The sequence below is a fragment of the Numida meleagris genome, chromosome 7 (genome assembly GCF_002078875.1).
Source record: "Numida meleagris isolate 19003 breed g44 Domestic line chromosome 7, NumMel1.0, whole genome shotgun sequence".
In the NCBI taxonomy this organism is placed as follows: domain Eukaryota; kingdom Metazoa; phylum Chordata; class Aves; order Galliformes; family Numididae; genus Numida; species Numida meleagris.
In genome coordinates this window covers 20,651,188-20,674,899 of record NC_034415.1, presented here as the reverse complement: position 1 = coordinate 20,674,899, position 23,712 = coordinate 20,651,188, and the positions used below count along the sequence as shown (strand labels likewise).

The window sequence follows — 23,712 nt, the reverse complement described above, 5'->3', positions numbered from 1 at the left end:
TGAGAAGTCGTTAGGGCTCACGCGGTGCCAGGAAGGATTGGAGTATTTTGTCTTGAAGCTGCTCTTAAAAATAAAAAAAAATGGCGTGATGTCTGCTGTAAATTGGCTCAAGGAACAAATCTCCAAGGGAAAGGCTTAGGCACTTCCCGCTGTCCTGTGGGGCTGAAAATGGGCATTTTCCAAACAAAATATGCCAACAGGCATAGAGGAGAAAGAAGCGCACAGAGCCACCTCGCCTACGCAGTGCCATCGTTAAGCCTGGGCTCGATGCTTTATAGGAAGGAGAAACAGAGCTGATGGAAGGGCTCGAGCCAAGAGCCAGCTGAACCCTGGGGTGATGCCCCCAACAGAGGCCACTCTGCCCCTCACGCACCTGCAGGGGTAGGGTTAAGGCCATCAGCAGAGCGTCCTTCTTCACAGAGCCTCCCCAAAGCACGGAGCTCGCCGCCAAGCGAAGTACTGAAATACGTTATAAGAAACCAAGCAACTCCAGGGCAGGTATGGACACCACAAAGGATGGAGCACAGCACCCTCCATGCAGCTGCTGGCTCAGGAAGGCCCCGAAGGCCGGCTCTTTATCTGCACTGTTTCTTAGAAAAATACTCCAGCCCGCACGGGACGTGCAGCGTTATAGCCTGGAAAAAGCTGAAAGGCTCAGAACGCAGCGGTGTCATCTACCAGAGATATAAATGTGTCAGCTGCAGAGAATACGCATCTATTGATGGATCCCCTGAAAGCACGTTCTGTGATGAAGAAGGCTTTTTAAAAGTGATTTTTTCCTGCTCTTGCAGTTGTCATTTTCAAATAAGCCCGAGACAGGCAAGTACAAGCCTGGGACCAGCAGATGCACATGGGAAATGCTGGCTCTGGCTGTACAGGCCAGAGGGAAACTCAGCAGAGTGCACCTGCCCCAATGAACCTTCCCTTTCAGCCCTGCACGCTGCACCCACAACTCCGAGCTCGGACAACAGCGGCCTGACTTCACTCTTAATTCCATTTATTTCCTAAGGAAGGCTACCAGGGTTTGGGAGATGACAGAACTGCAGCTCAGAGGGACTTCAAGAACTCACGAGTCCATTCCCCTGGGAAGATCACCTCAACTTGAATTGTTTTTGACAGACATGCATCAAACTTGCTCTCCCAAACCTCCATGGACAGTGGCTCCAAACCTCCCCAGAAAAGCACTGCAGCAGATTGCCCATCTCTCCTGTCAGAGCATCCACCCCAGGAGAAGGAAAATAGGAGACTCACCCCCGAGTAGCTGCAGGGGGCCTCTCAGTTAATGGGAAAGGATAGAGGAGGGGCAGACAAACATCTTCCAGAGGGAGATTCATCCCACACACGTGGAAGCAGTCCAACAGCCAGCTGAGAGCAGGCACCCACCTCCCACAAGGGATCGCAGCGAACTCACTCAGGGCTCGCGTCCTAGTTTCTGTGCAACTTGATGCCATGACTAGCTCTCTGTCTGCACTCAGTGCTGTATGAATGAGTGAAAAACACTATGATGTCGGGCGACAGACAACCAGCAAGCAGGGATTGGCAAGTTCACCGCTGTGGCTAGCTGCTCAGTGCATGTGGTACGCATGGCACACCCCACACCTGTGTGCCCTGGACTGCAGCCCTCAGGAAGGAGAGCAAACCCCTTATTCCTCTGCTCCTGGTGCTGGGTGGGGGGACAGATCCTCCCCTTCTCCAAGGCCGCCCTGAAGAGGGTGGTCTGCAAACATCCACTGGCACTGACGTGCTGGCTGACTTGACCAGCACCACCATCTCTGTTCCCCTAACCCATCTTCAGGGCCCCTTTCTGCTGCGCAGCGACCCCAGAGCAATAGGATGGACAGATGGAGCCAGCTCAGGTGGGTGCTTCACTGCTGGGACTTGGAGCCGGTCTGGTACATTGAGCTCCAGGACCTGAGCTGGGGAGCCCAGCAGCCATGTGCAGTCAGTGGTTACAAACATCTCCTCCTCTCCATCAGCGACAGAACAATTACAATCTGGAACTGGATGTCAAGAGCCTGAAGTCCAAGAACTGTTCTCAGGGAGCCTAAGTGCTCTACAGATCTAACCCTCACCAGTGCCCTCAGACACCACAGCAACCTGAGGATATCAGAGATGCTCAGATCCTTCTAGTACCGTATCCTAGAAAACACTTAAACCCCAAACCTCTGAAACCCAGTTTCACCTCCCTTGCTCCATGACAGATGTCAGCATCAGATTTCATCCCATCCTCAGTACCTCACTGAGGTTTACAAGTGCTCCCAGGCACACGGAGCCTCCATTTCCAAGGCCACGCTCAACACACCGCTCTCCTCCTCTTTCCCACAAACCCACTCTAACCCAGTACCAAATTTTGTCGGTGCACAGCACAGAGGCACACAGGGATGGGACGTATCACCAGCAGGGATGGCTGCTCTCCAGAATGTTCGAACACGGCCGGAAGCCCTGCACAGCCCACCCGGCCCAGCTCCTATGAACTCCAACAAATTGTTTATTGCACAACAGAAGAAAAACGCTGCCCCTCTCCCCTGACCAAGTCTTTCCATGTGTGCTGCACGCGCAGGCTCCCTCCGATCCCCCTCCCGCCCTGCTGGGGAGCCAGCTTTATTCCCAGGGAAAGGTAACAGCGGCGATTATTACACACACTATCCCACAGCTCCTCGCTTGTTAAAAAAAACAAGAGTCTCTTTTGTGCCCGAAATAAAAGGAGATACCTTAATTAGAACAATGCAGGTTGGTGAGCATTAAACACTGAGCCCAGCTGCTGTATGCCATTAAATTCATAAAAAAGGAGGGGGGAAGGAGGGCAGTCTTAACGAGATTACACACATTGACTTTGATCAAGACACAAAAGCACCAAGGCGTTCCAGGGTTTTTATTGCTGTCTTCGGGCTACATTTTAATGGTTACATTAGAAACATGCGAACCCAGGCTGGGAGATTTTTTTTTTTTTTTTTTTTTTTTTGAGACGGGAAAGAGTGCAAGCATGCCTTGTGAAAAGGCCTGGTGTAATAAATTGGGGGCTGCAGGGAGAGGCTAGGGCTGGGGAACACATGAGTAGCCGCTTATTAATTGCTTCCCCTATGCAAGTGCCAAGCCCTAATACGCTGTCCTGCTGGACTGTTCCCATCCCGCCTGGTCAGCAGAAGAGCCATGTGCCGACAGCACAGAGCCAGCCCGAGCCCCACCTCCCCCACAGGTACCCGGACACGCCAACCCTTCAGCACCTGGAGTGAGGTTTTCCAGTTCTTATGAGCAGCAGTGACCATGAAACAAAGGGACCTGACTGAAGTTGCTGAGCCTAAGAACAATCTGAAATCAGTGTGACAGATTTAAAACATCACTTACGGCTGCTGGAAAAAAGAGACAGCAAAGACTTGAGTAAAAAGAAATTAGTGTTTTATCCTCTGCTTGAAGCACTGCAGAAGAACAAGATTAGTCCTCACTTAGCAGAGGTGGCAGAGCACACATTCATCCAAACACCTCACAGCTACGTAGCCACATATGTGTCTTTTATAACATGCTGCTAAAATGTTTACAAAAGCTTGTATAATCTAAGTAGTGACGGGGTGTAGCTGAAGAGCTATAAAATACAGCCCAAGGGATAGCCAAGTTATTGAGTTGCTATTAGTACTGAAGCCCACAGGCACTCCACCATCCTGGTAACTTTTCTTGGACAAGACTTTTAAAAGGCAGGATTTAAAGGAGCAAGATCGGCTCAATCGTAATTCCAAGAACACAACACGTTCTATAAAGTAGATTTTGTAATGCCTTACAGGAACAGTTTTAAGGAGTGGCATTCCCTTACATTTGTTGCAGCCCAATGCCGTATCATCTTGCTAACCAAGAGAACTAGAAAGCACAACCGACCGAGTGAAATGAAAGCCTGAAAATCAGCTGCACAGGGGAAATGAAAAGCTGATTACAAAACCCCCACTTTTAACAAAGGAAAGGAAAACACCATATTTAGTAACACCTTAAATTTCAACCTGATGCCCTTCAGCACATGTATAAATTACCACTGTGTTGGGTCACCTATTCAACGTTCAAGGTAATCCCCAATCTTCCAAAGAGAATGGTATACGCTTGAGAACTGCACACTGCTATTTCAAATAATCCAAAACCCACAGATTCATATTCATAAAAGCTTCTGTCTCTATTGTCTATCCCAAAGACAATTTGCTTTGCTTCAGGTGAATATTAGGTTTCCCAGCAGCTACCCATTCCATGCAGTCTCAGTGGATTTGGCCTCCTTTCCCACAGCTTTACCTCTGTATGGATGCCACACAGGGCACTGCTGTAAGGCAAGGCTGCCTCCATAGCAGCAGAAGAGCAAGCAGTGAACAGGACTGCACTTTGGTAACGATGACTCAAACAAAGCTCACTGCAATCAACGCTAGAGCGGGGTGTTAAATGGCGAAGACCGCGAAGCCTGCATGCATGGCACTTAGGTTCTTTAAAACAAAGCAAAAGGCATCTTTTCCCATGGCGATTTAAAATAAAGTATATCAGAAGAGAGGGAGAAGTCTGTTAGTCAATGAGAAAGTAGCCAAGAGCCTCACCAGAGTCCGCAGCCAGCATTCTTCACAGTGCACATGCCAGCACTGAATGGAAGTCAGGGGCATTGTGTAGGAGTCCTGAAGGAGAAGAAGCAAATAGGTTATTTCCATAGCAGGGATCTACTGATTCTTCATTCCCAATCCCATCACAACACCCTTCTTCGTAGGCATGGCGTCAGACTACAGATGATCTATTAGCAAAGCAAGAGAGGTCTGATCTTGGTCTACCATGAGGCGTGAGGCAAAGGAAAAACAAAGCAGAATTAAGAGGGTCTCATGTTAACAAACTTCCACTGACTTTGCACTTAAGAACCGAGCAGAGATAGCAATGTTTGTACAGCAGAGGCAGAAAGTCTCTGGCTTCCCAGAACTGCTGGAAGCCCATAATCTGCTCAAGTGGTGACCTGGCTCAGCACAGTTATCGCAGGAGCATCTGAAGTTGCTGTGGCCACCTGCCGTTATTCCCATCAGAAAGGTCACCAGATCATATAAAAAACAGCAACAGGGTAAGATTAACCCTTATCACAGCTCCCTCCTCTGCAGCAACAGCTTAACTATATTCCAAGAACGTTGCCGCTACTTCAGCAGACGTGCGCTCTCGAGTGCCTTCCACGATTGCTAATAAGCCTCTGGAAATCAGCAGTGAACTCTTGTGCCTTCTATGGGACAAGGCAGGGGAACTGCTATCCCTGTACCTACAAGTCACAAGCAGGAGAGACAGCACCATGCATCGAGCTCAAGTTGCAGAGGGAGCCCTCTAACAAGCAGAATTTTCTCCTGCTATCAGCAGAATAAAGACCTAACAGGAGACAAAAAGCTTTGCAAGCTCAGACCATCAGAGGGAGCTGCTGCCTTTCTTTAGGGAGGCTCCAGCATCACCACAGAGGAAGCAGGACAACTTTTAAACAGTCAGGCAACATTCTTGCTCTCCAATCACAGAGTGGGTCTCAGATCATGGAATCTACTCTTTTACATATATAAAGAGAACGCTGGTGTCTGGGAATTCTCTCTGGTTAGCCTGAAAGTCTCGCAAAGCCTGGGTTTTCCTGGCTACAAAAGTCAGTGGAGCAATCTTAATGGATACAGAAATTCCAATTTCTAAAACGATCTAGCACTTACACTCCAAAGGAGAGAGATTCTTCTTGGTGTACAGGGATGAGGGCGAGTTCTCCCCCCAAAAAAAGAAAAGGAAAAAGGATAAAAGCTTCTTCCCTCCTTAGCAAAGATAAGGCAAAGCCACCAAGACGTTTCTGATTCATTACCACAACTGGAGTGCTACTCACCATGCAAATGAGACATTTATAGCGGTCCCCACGGGAAAGCTGCCTTTCTAACTCACGGACACGAGCCTTTAACGCTTCAAACGTTGTCACTGCAGAGTCTTCTGTAATTCTGCAAAAGATGATGAAGAGTGAGCATCACTGAGCACACGAGATTGCTAAGAGTTCAGGGGAAAAACGACCTCACAACAGGTGAGCAACAGAGGAAAAAGTGACCAGCATTCAAACTTGCATAGAAAAAGAGTTCCTGAAAAGCCCAGTGGGAATTCTTGGAGGTCTGCTACCAAACAGTTCCAAATGCATCATGACAGCACAACAGGACTAGCGTTGCCAACTTCACAGAAAGCAAGTTTCTGCAAGATGTGAACACTTAATAGATCTTTTTTTTCCCCTCTTTTCCTATCTCCTGTAAGCGATTCCTTGGGACCAAACATGTTGGACAAGGTTCTGGGTGCTCCTCCAAGCTAGTGAACTAACTTTGTGTGGGCAACAGAAGCTGCTCTTCCCCTTAAAGAATGGAGGCCTCTGCGGACCATCAACCTTGTGAAACACAAGATCCGCATTACAGAGGATCAACACAGCGCTTTTACATTAAACTGTGCTCTAGCTTGTTGGTTTTTAATACTGAAAAGAAGGAGAAACCAAAAGCAGCAGACGCTGTGCCAACAGGGAGGCTATAAAAGCAGCTTTACAACCTCTGCTTTCCCATTTCCTAGGGTCATTTTTGATGGGCAGCATTATCTCTTTTGTCACAGAGGCACTGTGCTGAGGGCAGGCAAGTGTATTTTCATGGCTCTGCAAGGCTGGTGAAAAAAGCAACTTGCCAACCTAAAAGCAAGGGCAGGCAGTAATGCTTAGCAAATGAGATGCAGGGAGCATTGCAGACAAGGATGTGTCACTCCAGCATGCTGCAAAATCAGATTTCTGCACAGTGCAGACACAGGGATGGGCCCGCCAGCACTCCCCGGGAAAGGTTTGCACAGTACTGCACTGACATTAAGGCTCTCGCTCTCTTTAATCAGAAGGAGATACACAGCAAATGAGTTATTAGGAAACGGCAGAAATTCATCAGCTGGAAAAAAGGCAAAGAAATACAGGTCCCACGATAGCCCAGTGGATGGGAACCACGTGGGACAGGGACACTGTGCATTCAAGTCTTGGTACCAACAAATACCCTTTGGAGCAAAATGAAAGAGCTTCAGTAGGAAACAGAGCTCCCTGCTGTGAAACATCCACTTGCTCCTGCTTGTTGGTATAAATTATTATCATATCCCAGTTTGGGTTCTCACCCCTGAGGGAGAGTTGTCAGTATTTTCAAAGAAAGTGTACAAAGCTGTTAGTTTTGTCTAAGGGAGGAATAGGATTATTTATTTATAACTTAAAGATTACTGTGGGATGAGAAAATCATTTCCCTTCCAGCCTGGCCTGTCAACAAGCTGATGCTAGATGAAGGCTGCAGGTGAATTTGACTTTCTGGAATCCATTTCTCCTTCCTGCATGTGTGAGGCTACTAGAACTCTGAAGGCGGCAAGCAAGGCTCCTGCCCAAAGCAGAGGGCAAGCAGGAACCTCAACCCTTGCTAAATTCTCCTATTACCATCCACGGAACTATCCTTCCTCCTTTGAAGAGCTGGTGACTCAGTAAGGAGAGGGAAAAGAGGAATCCTTGAGCAGATCCAAGCAAAAGCCAATTCATCTCCAGTCCTAGCCCAATAACGGTCAAAGCTTGAAAAGGAAAAATTTGCCACTGCAATGACTAGAGGAGATACAAAATGGCTTGTTTATAGAGGCCTAAATGGCTGACCCCCATCAGCCAATTTTGGAAAGTCTCTGAGATAATCGCACCTGTCCAGTAATAAATGAATGAATCAGAAAAGGAGGCTGAATAGAGGTATAAGAAATAATGCTCAGAGGCTGCCTGATACAATGGCCAATCAATAGGAGGGCTGTAGATCAGGGTGCTAGTTAGCTGGAAAATTACCGCACCGCTGCGTGCGTCACGCTGTAGGGATCCTGGACAATCAATGTGGGAGGTATTGATTTAGTTATTATCACTTCATACGCTCCAGACATTGTTAAATATACATTTATTAACAAGACTGGGGTGCATTGGTAAGAGAGGGAGCTTTAGCCACAGCAGTATCTCCCAGCGCTGATCAAAGCTCGGCTGTGACAGCCTTTGACTCCGCACTCTTGTTGCAAAGTGTGCTCTCAGGACAAATCCTGCGCCCAAGGCACAGCTCCTAGCTCACAAGAGAGGTTTTTGGCCACAAGTGAGTATTTTGCACTTGAGCTTTCAGGAAAGCCTCCTGGAGCAGAAGCAACAAGGGACACAGGGGCCAAGGGTCAACCCAAAGTGAGCGATAATTGCAAGGTTGCTTCCGAAAAGCCAGAGGAAATGAGGTCAAGGGAAATAGGGAGAACATTAGTAAATAAAGGAAACTGGAACTACCTCCAGGGATGGAATAAAGACGAGAGTCACTTCCCATGTGTCTGGCTCCCGTGGTGGCCAGCACACTTGGGACACATACCATTCCATTTAGTGACATTTTACCGTCAACCTGCTGCTTGTATCCTAAAGATAAGTATCACTTCAGAGCAACTCTTCCTGCAGCAGCAATCTCAGGAATTCCCTGAGGCTTCCCTATTGCATGCACACCTCATACGAGTTCGCCTGGAGACAGCTGGGAGCAGCTTGTGCTGTGTTTTTATGGGCCGAGCAAGGCCAGAGTGAAGCAAACTCCATAGATTGGGTAAGGCTGTGTACAAGCCACCATGCCATGGGAGGCTGAAAGAATGGCAACAAAGAAGGAATGTGGCTCCAGAGCTCTACTCTCTGTTTTGCCTTGACCTCTTGCTGGATGTGGGAGGACCATTTTAGCAATTTTGCACCTCAGTGCTCTGATTTGACATGTTTGGATAATGTCATTCAGTAGCCTCAGGACAGAGCGCAACTGCTGCAAGGAGCTATGCATTGAGCCCTGGGCTGGTGCTTCTCCAGCCAGGAAGGTGGGAGCAGAGCAGCATCACCAACATCTCCCTGGCAGAGGACGCCTCAAGAAGGCACATGCCATTCTTACTGTGAAGCCACACCTACCTCCACCACAAATATGGGAGCCTGAGCAGGAACTTTTACACCAGAGCAAAAATGGGAAGGAAGGGCTCTTCACAGAGGAAGCTTGGTCCTGCGCTTATCTATGGACTTCAGAAACTCGGCAGTCACAGCTGAGGACACTGGGTAGCATGGAGCAAGTCTATGAGACTGGGAAGACAGCACTTGCCTTCCAGTCTTTGTGCCCAACACATGTTTTTATACTGTTTAAAACACGTTTTTCCTCTCGTCAGTATGAAAAAAAAAAAGAACAAACTTTCTTCCTTTGAGCAAATCCTTGCTTTTGTTCATGCAAAAGGCCAGGAGAAGGGCACAAAAATACCATGTAAGAGAAAAAGGACCTATCTGTACCTTTGAGCTGTTACTCAGCAATCACCTCCCGGGAAATCTCCCCTGGGAACAGGTTGCCTCCCCTATGCAAAAAACTTTAACCCAAACACTGGTTATTTGTCAAACATTAGCATGCATGTGATCTTTGTTTCTCCAAATTAAATCGAGCAATTCCTGCCCGCTGTCCCAGTGGGCAATCACAAGCAATTCCGTTAATTAAATTATCTCTGATTCTGCAGCTCTGGAATCTCTCAATTGACTAAGTCTGTGCTTTATCATCAACAAAATACTGGACCAAAAAGGAAACAAAAAGATACCGATGTCAAAGTGATTGGCTTCAGTTAACCCTTCCCAGATGGATATTAAAGGCTGCTGAAAAAACTGTTGGACTGGAATGGGCCCAAGAGCAAAAGCTTCGTACCAGATACGAGCAGCAGCTATTCACCTCTGTTTCCTTTCCATCATACAGAAAAAAAAAAAATGAAACATCTAGAATCCTGTCTATTTGACCCATGGGAATACCCCCCCCCCCCCCTTGCCCAGGTCTCATTTGAAGCACCCCACTGTTGAGGAGCCTCCATTAAACATTTCCCTTTGGTTTACTTCTAACGGATATAAATTTTACTTTCTTCATAAACGGTCACACCGTACTCAGCATTCCTTTTTTTTTTTTTTTTTTTTTTTTTTTTTTTTACAATTCCACTGTCTGTGTGTACCTTGTAAAAAAATGCTTAGCGCTGATTAAACGCACCACCAGTAAGACTTCACGGGCTACTTCTGACACTTGATTTTCTGACCTTCCTCTCTTTTCCTCATACCTTTATTTTTGTTTTTTGTACGTCCACAAACACGCAGTGGCAGTAACAAACCTGGGAGCGATGTCTCTATTTTTAAACAAAAACCTCATCTCCCCTCGTCCAAGGTGGAGACCCTGATCCCAGCAGAACATACCTGCCATTTCCCTGCACCAGGGGCAGAGGTCAGGCCGCTACCAGCTTACATATCATAAATATTAGAAACAGACTGGTTGATGCTTTGAAGGCAGAGTCAAGCTAAAGCGAGATTCCACGAGCAAAGAAATTGCTCCTGGCCATATCCAACCACGTTCCCAGATGACGGTTATCATAATCACTACTTCACGGCAGAAGAGAAAGCCTACTATGCACAATTCACCTTGCGGGGGACAAAATTTTAAGATCTGTTAAAATCACAGAAGGGGTTGGTTTGGAAGGGACCTTAAAGCCCACCCAGCCCCAACTCCCTGCCTTGGGCTGGTTACCCCCACCAGCTCAGGCTGTGCAGGGCTCCATCCAACCTGACCTTGGGCACCTCCAGGGATGGGGCACCCACAGCTCACTGGGCAGCTGTACCAGGGATTCCCAGGGATCCAGGTGGATCCAGGGATCCACCTGGATTCCCAAATCCTTCTCCACAGAGCTGCTCTCAGTGAGTTCTTCCAGTCTGTACTCATGTCTGAGATTGCTCGAACCAAATGATCCCGAAAGCACAACCACTACCCAAAAGCAACCCAAGGTCCTCCAGGACAAGGATGCTTTTTGTTTTCACTTTGGTGAAAGAATCCATCCCCCCTTTCAAGTTCGCAAGCACCACCTGCAGCACGTGCTATTGCTAAAATTATGGGGGTTCATCAGAGCAGATGTGGGTGAGTTCTGCTGGGGGATACACAGCCACAGGGCCGGATTCCTCGCAGCAGCAAACTGCCCAGCAAAGCTGCTATCAGTATAGCCACGTCAAATCATCCCAAGCAAAGTTTAGACCCTCTGTCCATGAGAATGCCAGCACTAAACGCCAATCAGCTGGCAAGACATCAACACTTTAGGAGCTGGCTTCCCCTTCATTTAGCTAAAAATCTCATTTATCGGGTTTATTTGTTTTTAGACTAACCTCCTTTAAAAAGGCTGACTTATAATCCTGTAAAACATTGTCACGTGTATTGAGGAAATTGGCAAGGATGCTAATTTATTGTCCTCTAGGAAAAAAAAAGCCCTCTTTCCTTGATTAATGTATGTTTTTGTATTGTAAGATATTAAAGAATGTTGCTTCACCTGTAATTATAGAGAATAGTTTATTTTGGCAAAGCGCCCTGGCTTCTGGTTGCCAAGTTATGAATAATGCAATGTTCCCCATTCTAATTTCCGTGTTCTAAGTTGTGAATTTGGAGCGGGGTGCATGCAAGGGCACACACACACACGGCGCTGAGCCCCCTCCGCCAGCAGCGCCTCTATTTTATACTTGCTTGCACAACTTGTTAATACCAGCAGCTGCCTGCCAAGTTCTGAGTTTGATTCTGACTAATTTCATCTCGATGCAAACCAACAATGTTGTCTCTTTTTTCCCCACAGAAGAATTATTTCTCTTACACTTGCACGCACCGCCGCAATACCACTGAGGGGAGCTTACCGCTGCATTTTAAGCCGCATTTAGCTGGGACTTGGGTAAAGATTCCCCAAAGAATTTAACGACAGAAGAATTCATTATGCTTTCCTATCTTCTCCGCCTCTACAACACAGAGCCCAACAATGTCTCTACAGAAGCAGGAAGTAAATTCAGGCTGGCTCTTTCTCTCTCTCTCTTTTTGGCCCAGGTTTCGCCAGGACACATGTGCCCAGCCCCAATCAAAACAGAGACAGATGGCACCGCTGATCGTTCAGAATGGAAGGAGCCTCGGAGTCAGCGTGTTTAGATGCATTTGTAGGGCTACACGGTATCTGCCGGCCACTGGGACTGATTTAAAAAGGCAGCGAGTGAAAGACTGAGCTTGCGCCAAAATTTTAACTGTGCCATTTGAGCAATTATAGTTCGACATGAAAGCTGGGAGAAAGAATGCATGGGTCATTCTGATCTCGATTTAGAGACGATGTCCCCTGTTCCAAAGAGGAAATAAATGCAATCCCATCTCTTTACTGGAGCAGCTTTGGCGATAAAGGAGAAAGCCACGCTACGAAAGAGCATTTTGCTGCAGGTTTTACTGGGGCAGCACTGGCTGAATTAGAAAACAATTCTCTGAGCAAAATTCCTCAATATAAATTATTGCACATCCTGTGCAGTGTTATGTCAATTCACTTTTCAAACGCATCCCTCATCCTGGTGGATCCTAAGCATATTCCTAATAGATCCGAGAAGGTTCACTGTGCTGTCTTAATACCAATCAGAGCCAGAGAAGGCAGGTGGTGAAGATGGGAAGCGCAGCTCCCCTCTCCGATGAAGAACACGGGTTAGAGGTTCCAGCCTACCGAGACTGCTTGATCCACAAGCAAACAAGTCTGGATTACCACCAAGCTCCACATACAACGAGGCAGGCCTATTTCTCTACTGAAAGACTTAGGTCTGCTGTAACCCAGCATCCATCTGCAGTCTGGGAGTAGTCTGGGATTACCGGTAGCTTTGGCTGGATAATCAGGGCGTTAAAATTGTAAAATATCCCTGAAGTGGAAGGGGAATAGCAGACTCCTAGGCTGAGCCTATGCACAACGAAATGCCTTCTACTCCCATGGCCTGCCTCCAAATGGCCAAAATAAACAGGAAATATCTATGCTACTACAGCACCACTTGGATTCATCTGCAGCCTTTTAAGGGCTTTACCACTGAGGTGATATGCTTTCCAGAACCCCATTCATGAGCACTGATTGGAGGTGCACAAGGGCAGCGTGATAACACATCCTCCAGACAACTTCCTACAACTTGTGCTGCCTGGCCTAGAACTTTTACACCGCGGCCGTTTCCTTTCATGGGGAAAGAAAGGATCAGAATTAGCATCATTTAAGGTAAATGTGCCTTCAAAAAGAAACATGAGGCCATTGCACTTTAGTATCACATAACCAACTGTGGTCCCAGAGCTGGAAGAGGAAATCAGCAGGGGAGATGAAGGACAGGTCATGAGCCAGCTGTCCAAGGGAAGGGCAGGAACGCTTACACAACTGAGTGGGAAACAGAGCTTTGGAGGGATAGATACCGTCCAAGACAAGGATGAAAGGAGAAGTGAATGGGTAAATAGGATGAAGTGGCCACGGCAGTGGGGAGCGAGGAGGGGCAAGCATCAACATTGAAGTGAAGGCAAAAACCAACCTGGTTATTAAATGCTAATTACGTTACTTGCTATTACATTGCTTGTGTAACATCAGCGTTACATGTTTTGGGAGATCTTCACCAAGCTAAACTAAACACAGCTTCAAACTGCTTCTTGCAGCAGTAAGCTCTCCTCTGTTGTATCACAAATGTGCACGCAAGTGTAAGAGAAATAATTACACACTCTGCAGTGTCCCAGACATGGTTTAGCTCAGAAGTAATACAAACAGGTTTTTTTTGGTACTACTTCATATTTATATTTACTAACTATAGTCTAAGAAATGCATAAACTACCAAGAACCATAATCCCAATCATCCTGTTGTCACACAGCAGCTGGCAGAACACAAACACTTACTGAGTCCTGCTGTAATAGCCAGTAAGTGCCAAAGAAAGCAGTAGCCCTATTAATGCCAGCACGCAGAGAAGCTGTGCAGCCAGGGCTGCCCTCCAACAGATGCACAGGAGAGACAGCAAACTGGTGGTGGAAGGGGCACAACATGGCCCCTCTTCTGCTCTTCAAGGGAACATTCCCATCCAAACAAAGAACATAGCCTACATTAAAAATAATTCTTACTCTTCTCCTGAGACCCTCTGGGCACCATGCAAACATTTCCTAAAAAAAGAACAAAAAACAACCAGTCCCTGCCTGTTAATTCTTACAGTGTAGGTAAGGGATGTGAATAAACAGTCACATCCTCAAAGTATTTTCAGAAGGGACACAGTAGGATCTAAAATGCTCCATCAGAGACATCGTTAAACACGACAGGCTAATTTTAGGGATGAGTCCTCTCTCTGACAAGCTGCTCACGCATCTCAGGGCAGAATCCGTCTGCTAGAAGGCAGCTGGTTGTGTTTTATAAGCTAAAGTTTCTCTTACCTATGGAATAACTCCAATATTTCACAGGGAATCATCATCCATCTAACTGAAGTACCCTCTAACGGACCATCAGCCTCATATCCCCTTTGAAATAGCACAGCTGAGCACTTGCTGGGCCACGATTTATTTTTTACCTTCTGAGACATCTTGCTAACTCTATAGCTCAATAGTGACAGTCGAATTTCACACTGCGATAGCCCCCCATCGATTTTTCACTCCCAGGAAGCAACTCCACAAATTAAAGTTAACAGCATTTCTGAAACTAAGAAAAAAAGAAAAGGAAAAAAAGAAAAGAAAGAGGAGGGCAAAGAGACATGAAAGGCAAGATGCCTCAACCGCGCCTCCAAGACATGAAGAAAATTCCTTCCTGGGGTTTGAGCTTGTGGTGAGATGAGGATGCTACTGCCACAAAAGCTGGTAGCCACTCTGGCTTTGCAGACACTTCAGCTCTAAAATGTTACAGACAGAAGTACATCTTCCACTGCAGGAAGATGTCCAACACATCTGCAAGAACTGCCTCTAAAGTATGAGTATTAGACCATATCTCTGGATACAACTGTTGAACAGATACCAGTGTCACACCAGATCCAAGCTCTTCCTGTTAGCCTGCCTTGCTGAGCTTCAGAGAATCATTGAATCATTAAGGTTGGAAAAGACCTCAAAGATCATCCAGTCCAACTGTCCACCCACAATCAATGTCACCCACTAAACCAAGTCCCTCAGTGCCACATCCCCACGTTTCTTGAACACCTTCAGGGATGGTGATTCACCACCTCCCTGGGCAGCTGTGCCAGTGCCTGACCACTCTTTCAGAGAAGTTTTCCTAACGTCCAAGCTGAACTCCTGGTGCAACCTGAGGCCATTCCCTTTCATCCTGTCTTTAGTTATCCAGGAGAAGAGGCTGACCCAATTCGTTAATTGCTACCCTGAGAAAAACCATGACACTGACAGAATTTCAGCTGGCACAGTGGTAATTGTGTCTGAGACTGACACTGGCACATCCAGTTTCTACCAAACAGTTAAAAGAGGGAGCAGAAAACCCAGCACTCTGTTCTCCACTGCCAGAGCCTGAACACCCAATCTAGAGGATGAAGTAATGTGAATGTCTCACTTCATAAAAAAAAGCCCAACATCTGCCCACGCACCTTTCCAACTCTGACCACCAGCACATACTACATTCTATTAAATTACTGACAGGAAGAACTAAAACTTTAAAAATAAATAACAGATCTGGACATGAGCCCTGAGACACAGGCAGCACTCAGCCCAGCTTCAACAACCCCATGCTTCCTAGACCTCATCTCCAGTCTGCATGGGCTGGTATCAGCGTGGAGCCTCCTGCTGCTGATCTTCAGATTCGTGCTCCCCCCTGAGCACAAAGGGCTAGGTCATTTAATGGCTTGAGGTAATTTTTAAAATTTTATCCTTGCTATAGGATTTTCTTGTCTACCACCAAAGCCTATTAATGGTGTGACATTACAGAGAAGGGCTGGGGAGCGCTTATCCTCTGGTGTGAATGCACGACAGCTTCTGTTTCCCTGCAGTGGCTTAAGCGTGGCTCTTTGCCTTTGAGGCCTGAGCTAATCCTCTGGCTGCACGCTGGAGCAGAGGCTCCAGTCTCAACCTGTCTCCCCAGGAGCAGAGGGCCTGAGACCCAGCCGCTGCTGCCTCCCTTACTGCTCTTTGCACAAGGAATCCATTCTACACTCCAATTTTAACTGATGCTCTCTCCCATGATCCTGCAGCAGCCAATACTGGAGCCAATGCTTTCTGAATAGCTGCTTTGGAAAGAGGTGAAGTGAGGAAGAAGGGGAAGAAAGAGGAAGACAAGAAAAATAGAATACAATTGCTTTTTGTCTTCTAGACCCTCTTTTTAACCCAATGAGCATCTCATCCAACAAAGCACAATGAGCATGAAGTGTTATATAAAGAAGATAATTATAAAGGGATTTAATGCTTGGCAGGCTCACATCGCAAGGTTTATGGTGGAGGTAACACACTCACTTAATAGTGAGCCTAGACGCACGGCTGTTTATGTGGGCAGCGCTGCTGGGGCCAAGAGGAATCAGAAACAAGATTTGTTTAGAAAAAAAAAAAGAGCACAGCCCCCTTACACTGAGGATGGCAGCTCCAGTCCCACCTCCTTCCAGTTCGGTCCCATCCCTGATTAATGATGTTGTCTTCCTGATTTATGACCCACCCCAACAGATTAGAGTTTCCCTCTTCAACCTCCCCCCTCCCCCCAGAAGGCACAGCCACACTCCGCTGGAAATATTAGAGAATTATTAAATAAACATTCATACGTCATGTCTCTTCCCATACTGAGCTCATCGTAGTCAACGCTCAGCGGCCGGGGCCTGTTTGCTTTGGGGCTGACACCAACCAGCTGGAGTGATTCATGGAGAGGCTGGCTACAATGCTCCGTGCCATACATCATGCTCGCAGCGCTCCCTGCCCCGGCGGAGATAAACTGATCAACCACAACGGGCTGGAATGAATTTATGACAACACAAAATTGAGGAAAACAAATGGGAGGTGACCCAGTGGGCCACTAACCCAGACTCTTTCGCTGGCCTGCAATCTAGTCTGGTGGCAGAAAGCAAAATTGAACATTGGCACTCTGAATTAAGATGCTGGCTTTTAACCCCGGGGAACCTCGGCCTCAAAATGGCGCCAGGCCGCTGCGGGCAGCTCCAGGGAGGAGGAGGAGGAGGAGGAGGACTTCTGCAGGGAAAAGCGCTTCTGTGTCTCCTGTAGAGGGCGTGGGGTGGGCTTTTGGGTAATTAGGGACTGCTTTGCCAATCGAAGCCGCATCCCATGCCAGCTGAGCTCAGCCCATCTGCTGAGGGCCCACACAGCCTGTCTGTCCTCAGGAGCCTTCAGCACGAAGCACCCAGTAATGCTGCCCAGACACCTTCCACTGGCACGGAGATAGGATTATCTGGGCCTGCAGTGCTGGGAAGGAGAGTGCCCAGCACCATGGCTGCCACTCAGAGTTCAGAGCTAACACAGATGAGCTCTGTTTCTCAATGCTGATGTATCAGAGACACATGGTTCTCCTTGCCTAGATGTACTTTTGTAAGAGGGGAGGGGGAAGGAACGTCACCCGTAGGAAGGAAGGATCGATACGTGGATTGCTGCTAACTCTAGCCACTGCCTGAACAGAGGGCACGGCTGACACAGGTGGTAAGCCACGTGCTTCCCAACGCTTTAAAAAATGCTCATCAGATGCTACGTAGGGCTTAATGTGCCAATCAGCAATGTTCAGGTCTAAAAGCAAAAATAAAAGTTACAAACAATGGTGTAAAGTGATGCTGCCGAAAACTTCCTGCAAGTGCCACCCAAAACAAGAAAAATGAAACCAATTTAGGTTCAGATTAAGAAACAGGAACTAGAGATGAATCAATTTAGCCTGTTGGGCTGGGTCGCCATATATCATGGCTCAGCAGTGGAGTGGGAAACAGCCAGACAGTATGAAATCCTCTCCCCCCACCTCTTTGCAGGCTTCTAGCTCTGATCCCTGTTATCAATTAATTTAACAGAACTCCTCTACACAGACAAGCACACAGAGCATTCAGACTCCTTAAATGGCAGGACAGAAACTATTTATCACACACAAATCTCAAAGGAAAGGAGAAAAAAAAAACAACATAAAAAAACAGCAGTTAGGAATTCTCCACCTGAAACACCATCTTGCTTTCTAACCTCAGTGAAATAAAGGGCCTTAAATAAAAAGCTCTCCCTGCTTCTTTAAAAATCAGCATTATTGGAAAGACTCAGCAAGACACAGAGGTCCTTCCTGTAATTTCTATCGGGTTTTGCTGACCTTTCACACCTTTTGCAGCACTGAAGCTTCAGCAGGACAAGGTTATTGTGGAACAAGGCATTGTGTGCATATATATACACATGTGCATGCAAGCACACACACACACACTCTCCTCCACTTCACAGCAGAGTTGGCACAAGCGTTGTTTGGAAAGGATTCTGGGATCCTTCAAAGGGTGCTAGCTAAAGCCTCTTTGATCAGATTATTAAAGCTATGTCAATTTTATCACTTGAGCTCAAGTGTTCTGGAAAATGTCAAATCCTTTCAGCTCCTGCAGTTTAAAGATTTTCAATAGGAGTAGATCTGGGAGGGCGGAGGGCTGCTAGTCTGACAGGCAGGAGGCCTGGAGCAGTGTCTGAGACAGAGGCTGACAGATCAGGGCAGAAGGGATGTGCGCATTCTCAAGTCCTGGCCACCAGGACATATGCAATAGCTGGCTTGCTCTAAAAGCTTCTGCACTGACCTGTGAGCTCTTCAGCTCTGTGGTCTTTGGCCAAAGTCTTTGCACTGAGAAGTATCAAACAGCACACAGCCCATGTTTGGGATATGCCAATAAATCATCTTGCAAAAAGTAAAGTGCCGAGACTGCAAAGCAGTGTTAAAGCTTCCTCTGCAGCAAGGAATTTCCTCAGCTATAGCTCCTGATTGTGAACAAAAGCTTTGCCAGGCTGCTTGAACTGTTAGACACCCCACAATGTGCAGGTGACACAAGCTCTTGCATCAGGACCAGGGCAAAAAGTTAATTAGCTACATTAAAGAATAACTTTCTTTAAAGAGTCAGCTTCAATTCAACATCAGGCTTTTCCCCATCAAAGTTATCTATGTGTCTCAGCCCCAAAATGTAAACACCCCCTTCTTAAAACCGACTTTTTTTTTTTTTTTCATTTCTTCCGTTTCATTCAAGCCACTTCACCTCTCACTTCGACCTTGGGGCATCATTTTATTTCAGGCAATTACCAACTCAAAAAATTCCACAATTAACAGTCCATGGCAACAGTGGACAGCCTGTAGCTGTGTGCTTGGATTGCCACGAGCTGCCTGAGCAGGATGTCTCCTGAGCAGCTTGAGGGAGAATGCTGAGGAGAGGCTGTTACTCAAGCACAAAGTGCAGAGAAGAGCATTTTTTTCCTAACCTAGGCTGGAGGATATCCAGCTAGCAGAAAGGGAAAGGAAAGGAGATGACTGGGGCACCTGCATTCAAACACTGAGAGTCAAACTTCTGATTCAGCTGGAAGGGTTGTAGGTAGAATAAACACAGAGACTGAGACATATTTTTGTTAGTAACCATACAGAGATATGATCTGGATTTTAAGAGAAAAGAAATTCTCTCAGAGAGACTCCTGCCAACTTATGGGACTGCTGCCCCCTTGTTGGAAAGTTGCAGGGCGGTATGTGCAAGTACATTAGAAAAGACAAAACAGAGACAATGGGCTGCCCTCAAAAATGGAGATAAATGAGAGTCAATGGACTCTATAGTTCTTAAACCAAAAAGAAATAAAAGCTTTCTGCTTTAAACTCACTTTTCAATGTCACTGTTCTTACAGGTCTTCTGCATGGTTTCCTGTTTACTGCTTTCACCATTACTCGTTGAGGGCATTTCTGTTGAGGGAAGAACAGACAAATTAGTAACAGAACATTTGATCACTGAGATGAAATAGTCTGAGTGAGTTACAGTTTCAGAAGCAGAGGACTCCGATGAGTCATTTTCATGTCAATTTTTCAAGAGAGGAGACCAACACCACAAATCCCTGTCTGGCACGGAGGCCCTCTCTCTGTATAGCACACTCCCATGGATTAGGCTGAAGGTACAAATACCTACCCTGTCTTCACTACAAACTCACTACCCTTGCAGATGTGCCAGCTGTTTAGGCCAGGATTTAATTCAGAAAGGTCTGATGCAGCTGTCGCACCAAAAAGTACTTCCAGAAAGGTGACTACGGAACAAACTTACCCAGCCCAGACCCTGCTCTCAGCTTCTCCCTTTTTCTGAGATCCTTCACACACAGACAGGGAGAAAAATACATGCCAAGTAAGTAGTATGACAGAACAGTCTGCTCATAGCTTTCTTCTCTACCAGCAGTCCCACGGCTCCTCCCAACACTGAAGGGGTGTGAGCCTTCAGGAAAGATAACAGTCAGAAACAAGCCAGTGGAACCGTCCTGGGGCCAGTCCCTGGGCTGCAGGTTCAGCACCACTGCCTCATGTAAAAGGTATGAAGAAAACAGAGCTCATAGCAAGCACCGTCAGAGCTGCTTCCTCATCACTGCTGTGGCTGCAGTTACTGAAGCCGAACGCACCTACGAGCGAGTGCTCCTACATCAAAGAAAACAGATGTGATTGCCTACCCCACAGAAGCAAATGCCTGCGATAGACATCTTATGCTCTTCATTTAATCATCATGCCCTTGGCAAAACTGCTTCTACCCAACCCCCCTTCCACTGACAGTCAGTTATGTCTTGTAGGTACTTTAAAGGCTGGGAATCAAATGCCCAAAGCATTGTGGTAACAGAACAGGAAACAGAATCACTGGGACAAGTCTCTTCAGGTCGCTGAGCTTCAGTTCCCTTCCTAAGGGAGCTAGAACAGCACTACCCAGCTCTGGAAATGGATTTGGCATCTACAGCTGGAAAGCGCCAGGTTTTATTATTCTCATATTTCCACTGGGTTGCTGTTTACACTTCCAGTGCTGCTGGCGTTAAATAAAACAAAGCAACAGTTGAATGGGTTTAACCCTCCACCCCTCAATTAATTCTATGAACTTCCAAATAATCCGAATTACTAATAATGTGAATTAAAATTTCACATTCACTTGTTTGCTTTGGAGTCTCCACTACAAGTCACAAGGTAGGATAGATCCCAGAGCCTCCAGCATCCCCCTTTAAAGGGAAGATAAGAAAGCAGCTGGGGAAAAAAAAAAAGCAACAGGTGCCTATATAGTTTAGTTTAAACTCCTAACAGCTGAACAACAACATTACAGTCAAGCTCTGATGGCTCCCTCTGTGATACAGTAGTTTGTCTTTTAGTGACAAGACATCAAGTCAATCCAACCCCTATCTCTATCACCATATCACTTACAGTTGCATTTTCGGGAACTTCCCCAAATTCACTGACTATAGTTCACTGTGCTATAAATTTTCAAAAAAGATACCATAATAGCTTGTACGCACATCTGCTGGTACTGTGCAAGAGCATCTGTACCTATCGTTTTCCTAATTACTGGCAATCAGAAGATATGGAATATCTATCTGCCCTCCTGTAGCTAACAGATGAATTATTGACACGCTTAACACTCACCGTCGCTGGCCCATTTAGAAAACTCCGGCGTTATTCGAGTACTGGGTGTGCCACCACTAAAAGAGAGAAGGGCAGAATGCTAAAGGTTGAATGTGGAAGATTTTGCTGCTTGGCAAAAGCCAGTCCTTCCACCCACCAATCCACATACATCTCTCCCAGTACTTCTAACATCAGTCTAAGCATCAAATGTGAGCTGCTGGCTTGCTGTAGGAGGTGTTTTTGTGTTAGCCCACATCTCCACCAGTGAACTCCCAACCTGCTCTTCTAGCTGTGACCTCTGCTGAATCACACGAGGGTTGTGATGCTGACTGAAGGCTTGGGAATCAAATAGCACCTGTGACCTAAGGCTCGTTCTTGAATACCCAGCTTCAAAGATGAAAACCTTACCAGCGAACAGAAATCCTCCATGCTGCAATAGCTTCTTGCTTTAGAACTAACTGTATGCCATCACAAGCCCCATCCTTCCCATTTTCCCATTTGAAGATCAACAGTATTGAAGTGCAGACCACTCCTGGCCCCATCCATTCATTTGCTAGCCAGTAACAGAGGCAATAAGAGAAAGGAATCTTCCCAGAAGCCTGTGTTCTTGTGGCTGTATAACATTTCAGCTCTATGAGCTGTGACAGTTGCGCTCAAAAGGTAATGTAGGCTTATGCTTCAGGGCATCAGCTAATCTACTGCGTTTCTACAGAAAGTTGCCCAAATTTCAAAGTGCTTTTACAAGCAACATTATCTCTTCTGCTTTACAGAGAGATGTGGAAAGACTTGCAAACAGCAAAACGTCTTAGGTGCAAGTCACATCAAGGAACTAGGTTTCCAGGTCTCACATCCTCAGTGGTCTCACTAAGCATTATACGTCCACAGCCACTAATAAGGGATACCCTGATATCCGCTTGCTACAGTACTGCTTTTTCTTAGCTGTGAAGGAGCTTTAGCATCTTTGAGGCATGCCTGTGGTCTAGCACAGTTTGCAAAGTATTGAATGGATCAATGGTTTGGATCCAGTGTGGCAAATACACATTTCTATGGAGTGGAACCTAATTTTGAACTAGTGTTTGTGACAGACTAAGCAGTAAGAAAACTTCATTTCACTGCTCTATCAATCACTTCAACCTTGACCTCACAGGATCACTCTGAGAAAGAGACAGAGGGGTAATTTAAGCCCTGCTTTATGCAGGGCAGAGGGCTTAGAAAGCAATCCTAGCTCTCTGTTAAGACTCATTTTACTTGCCTGAAATGCTTCCCCAAATGCCCTGAATGCTGTCTGCCTACATTCTTGACATATACTCGTGGGCAGAGCACACATTCTTCCCAGACCTGCACGCAGGATTAATCTTTGTACCCTGCAACACTAATATGATGCAACAAAATCATACCTTAGGTGCCAGCTTCCCAATACACTGAACAAGTTTCAGATCTTGTTCACATGGTATCACAGAAGCACAAGGCCTTGACCACAGCACAGGTTCCCCATGGCCAGAATCCACCTTCTGTCTAGCACTGCTCAGGGAGAAGACACCACTGGCTGGGCAGTGTGGGGGTTAAGGTTGGGGAGCGTGAGCAGGGAGGCTTTATGAGGCTGCACAGGTAGAAACGGAGACCCACCTGTTACACAATGGTTCCTTGTAAGACTCTCTCATTGTGGCCCTTTGGTCAAACAAACCGATACCTTCCACAAATTGAGATTCCCCAAAAGTAATAAAAACAAATCAGAAAGGCACAGCACTTACTTTAAAACAGCACCGCGGAGCGCCTCCCTCTCTTTGGCTTCACCTGGCTCTTCTCCAGTGCAAGGGATAACGTCTGCCTCTGTGTACCTGAGCACAAGGAGTTAAGAAACATAGGGCCTTGCTGCAGACAATGGAAAGGCTTCTGATGTGGTTGGGACACTATCTGGGATACAGAACAAATTCACATCAAACAGAAACAAAAACCTCAAAGGAACAGGAGCTGGCATCCATGGAAAGGCTTGCTTTTAGATTCTGGATAAGAGTTTTGTTTCAGGTGGAAAGATACAGACAAGTCCTTAGACAGCAACAAGATGCCACAGCTTTTCAGAAGAGGAAAACCAATTCCTCAACCTCTAGAAGTGCAATTTGCACAACTCTGAAACATAGAGATCTACCAGTGAAAGCTAGGTGCCTTGGTGTTAAAGACCAGTACAGATCTGAACACAATCTAATTCTATAGATTGACATTCCCTCTGAACACAGCTACGTCAATGTCTGCCTAATACCCTTGTGGGAAGTCCTCCTTGATGGCTGCACAGCTGCTGCAGGGCAGAAGTTCTGGAGCTGTGTCTGAAGTCTGGCTTCTAGATGAAGTTCCAGAAAACTGCCCTTAATGAACTG

General features: G+C 46.5%; 1 protein-coding gene across 6 annotated transcripts in view; it reads right to left on the bottom strand.

The window, feature by feature from the left end:
- Positions 1-23,712, bottom strand: part of RNF220 (ring finger protein 220) — a 164,873-nt gene that overhangs the window by 4,204 nt on the left and 136,957 nt on the right. For all 6 annotated transcript variants that reach the window (XM_021405525.1, XM_021405526.1, XM_021405522.1 and 3 more), the window contains 5 exons: positions 23,092-23,178; positions 21,362-21,417; positions 19,588-19,666; positions 5,840-5,948; positions 4,560-4,634 (listed from right to left, as the gene is read on the bottom strand). In XM_021405525.1, the coding sequence (XP_021261200.1) occupies positions 4,560-4,634; positions 5,840-5,948; positions 19,588-19,666; positions 21,362-21,417; positions 23,092-23,178 (406 nt within the window). The remainder of the gene's footprint in view (positions 1-4,559; positions 4,635-5,839; positions 5,949-19,587; positions 19,667-21,361; positions 21,418-23,091; positions 23,179-23,712) is intronic.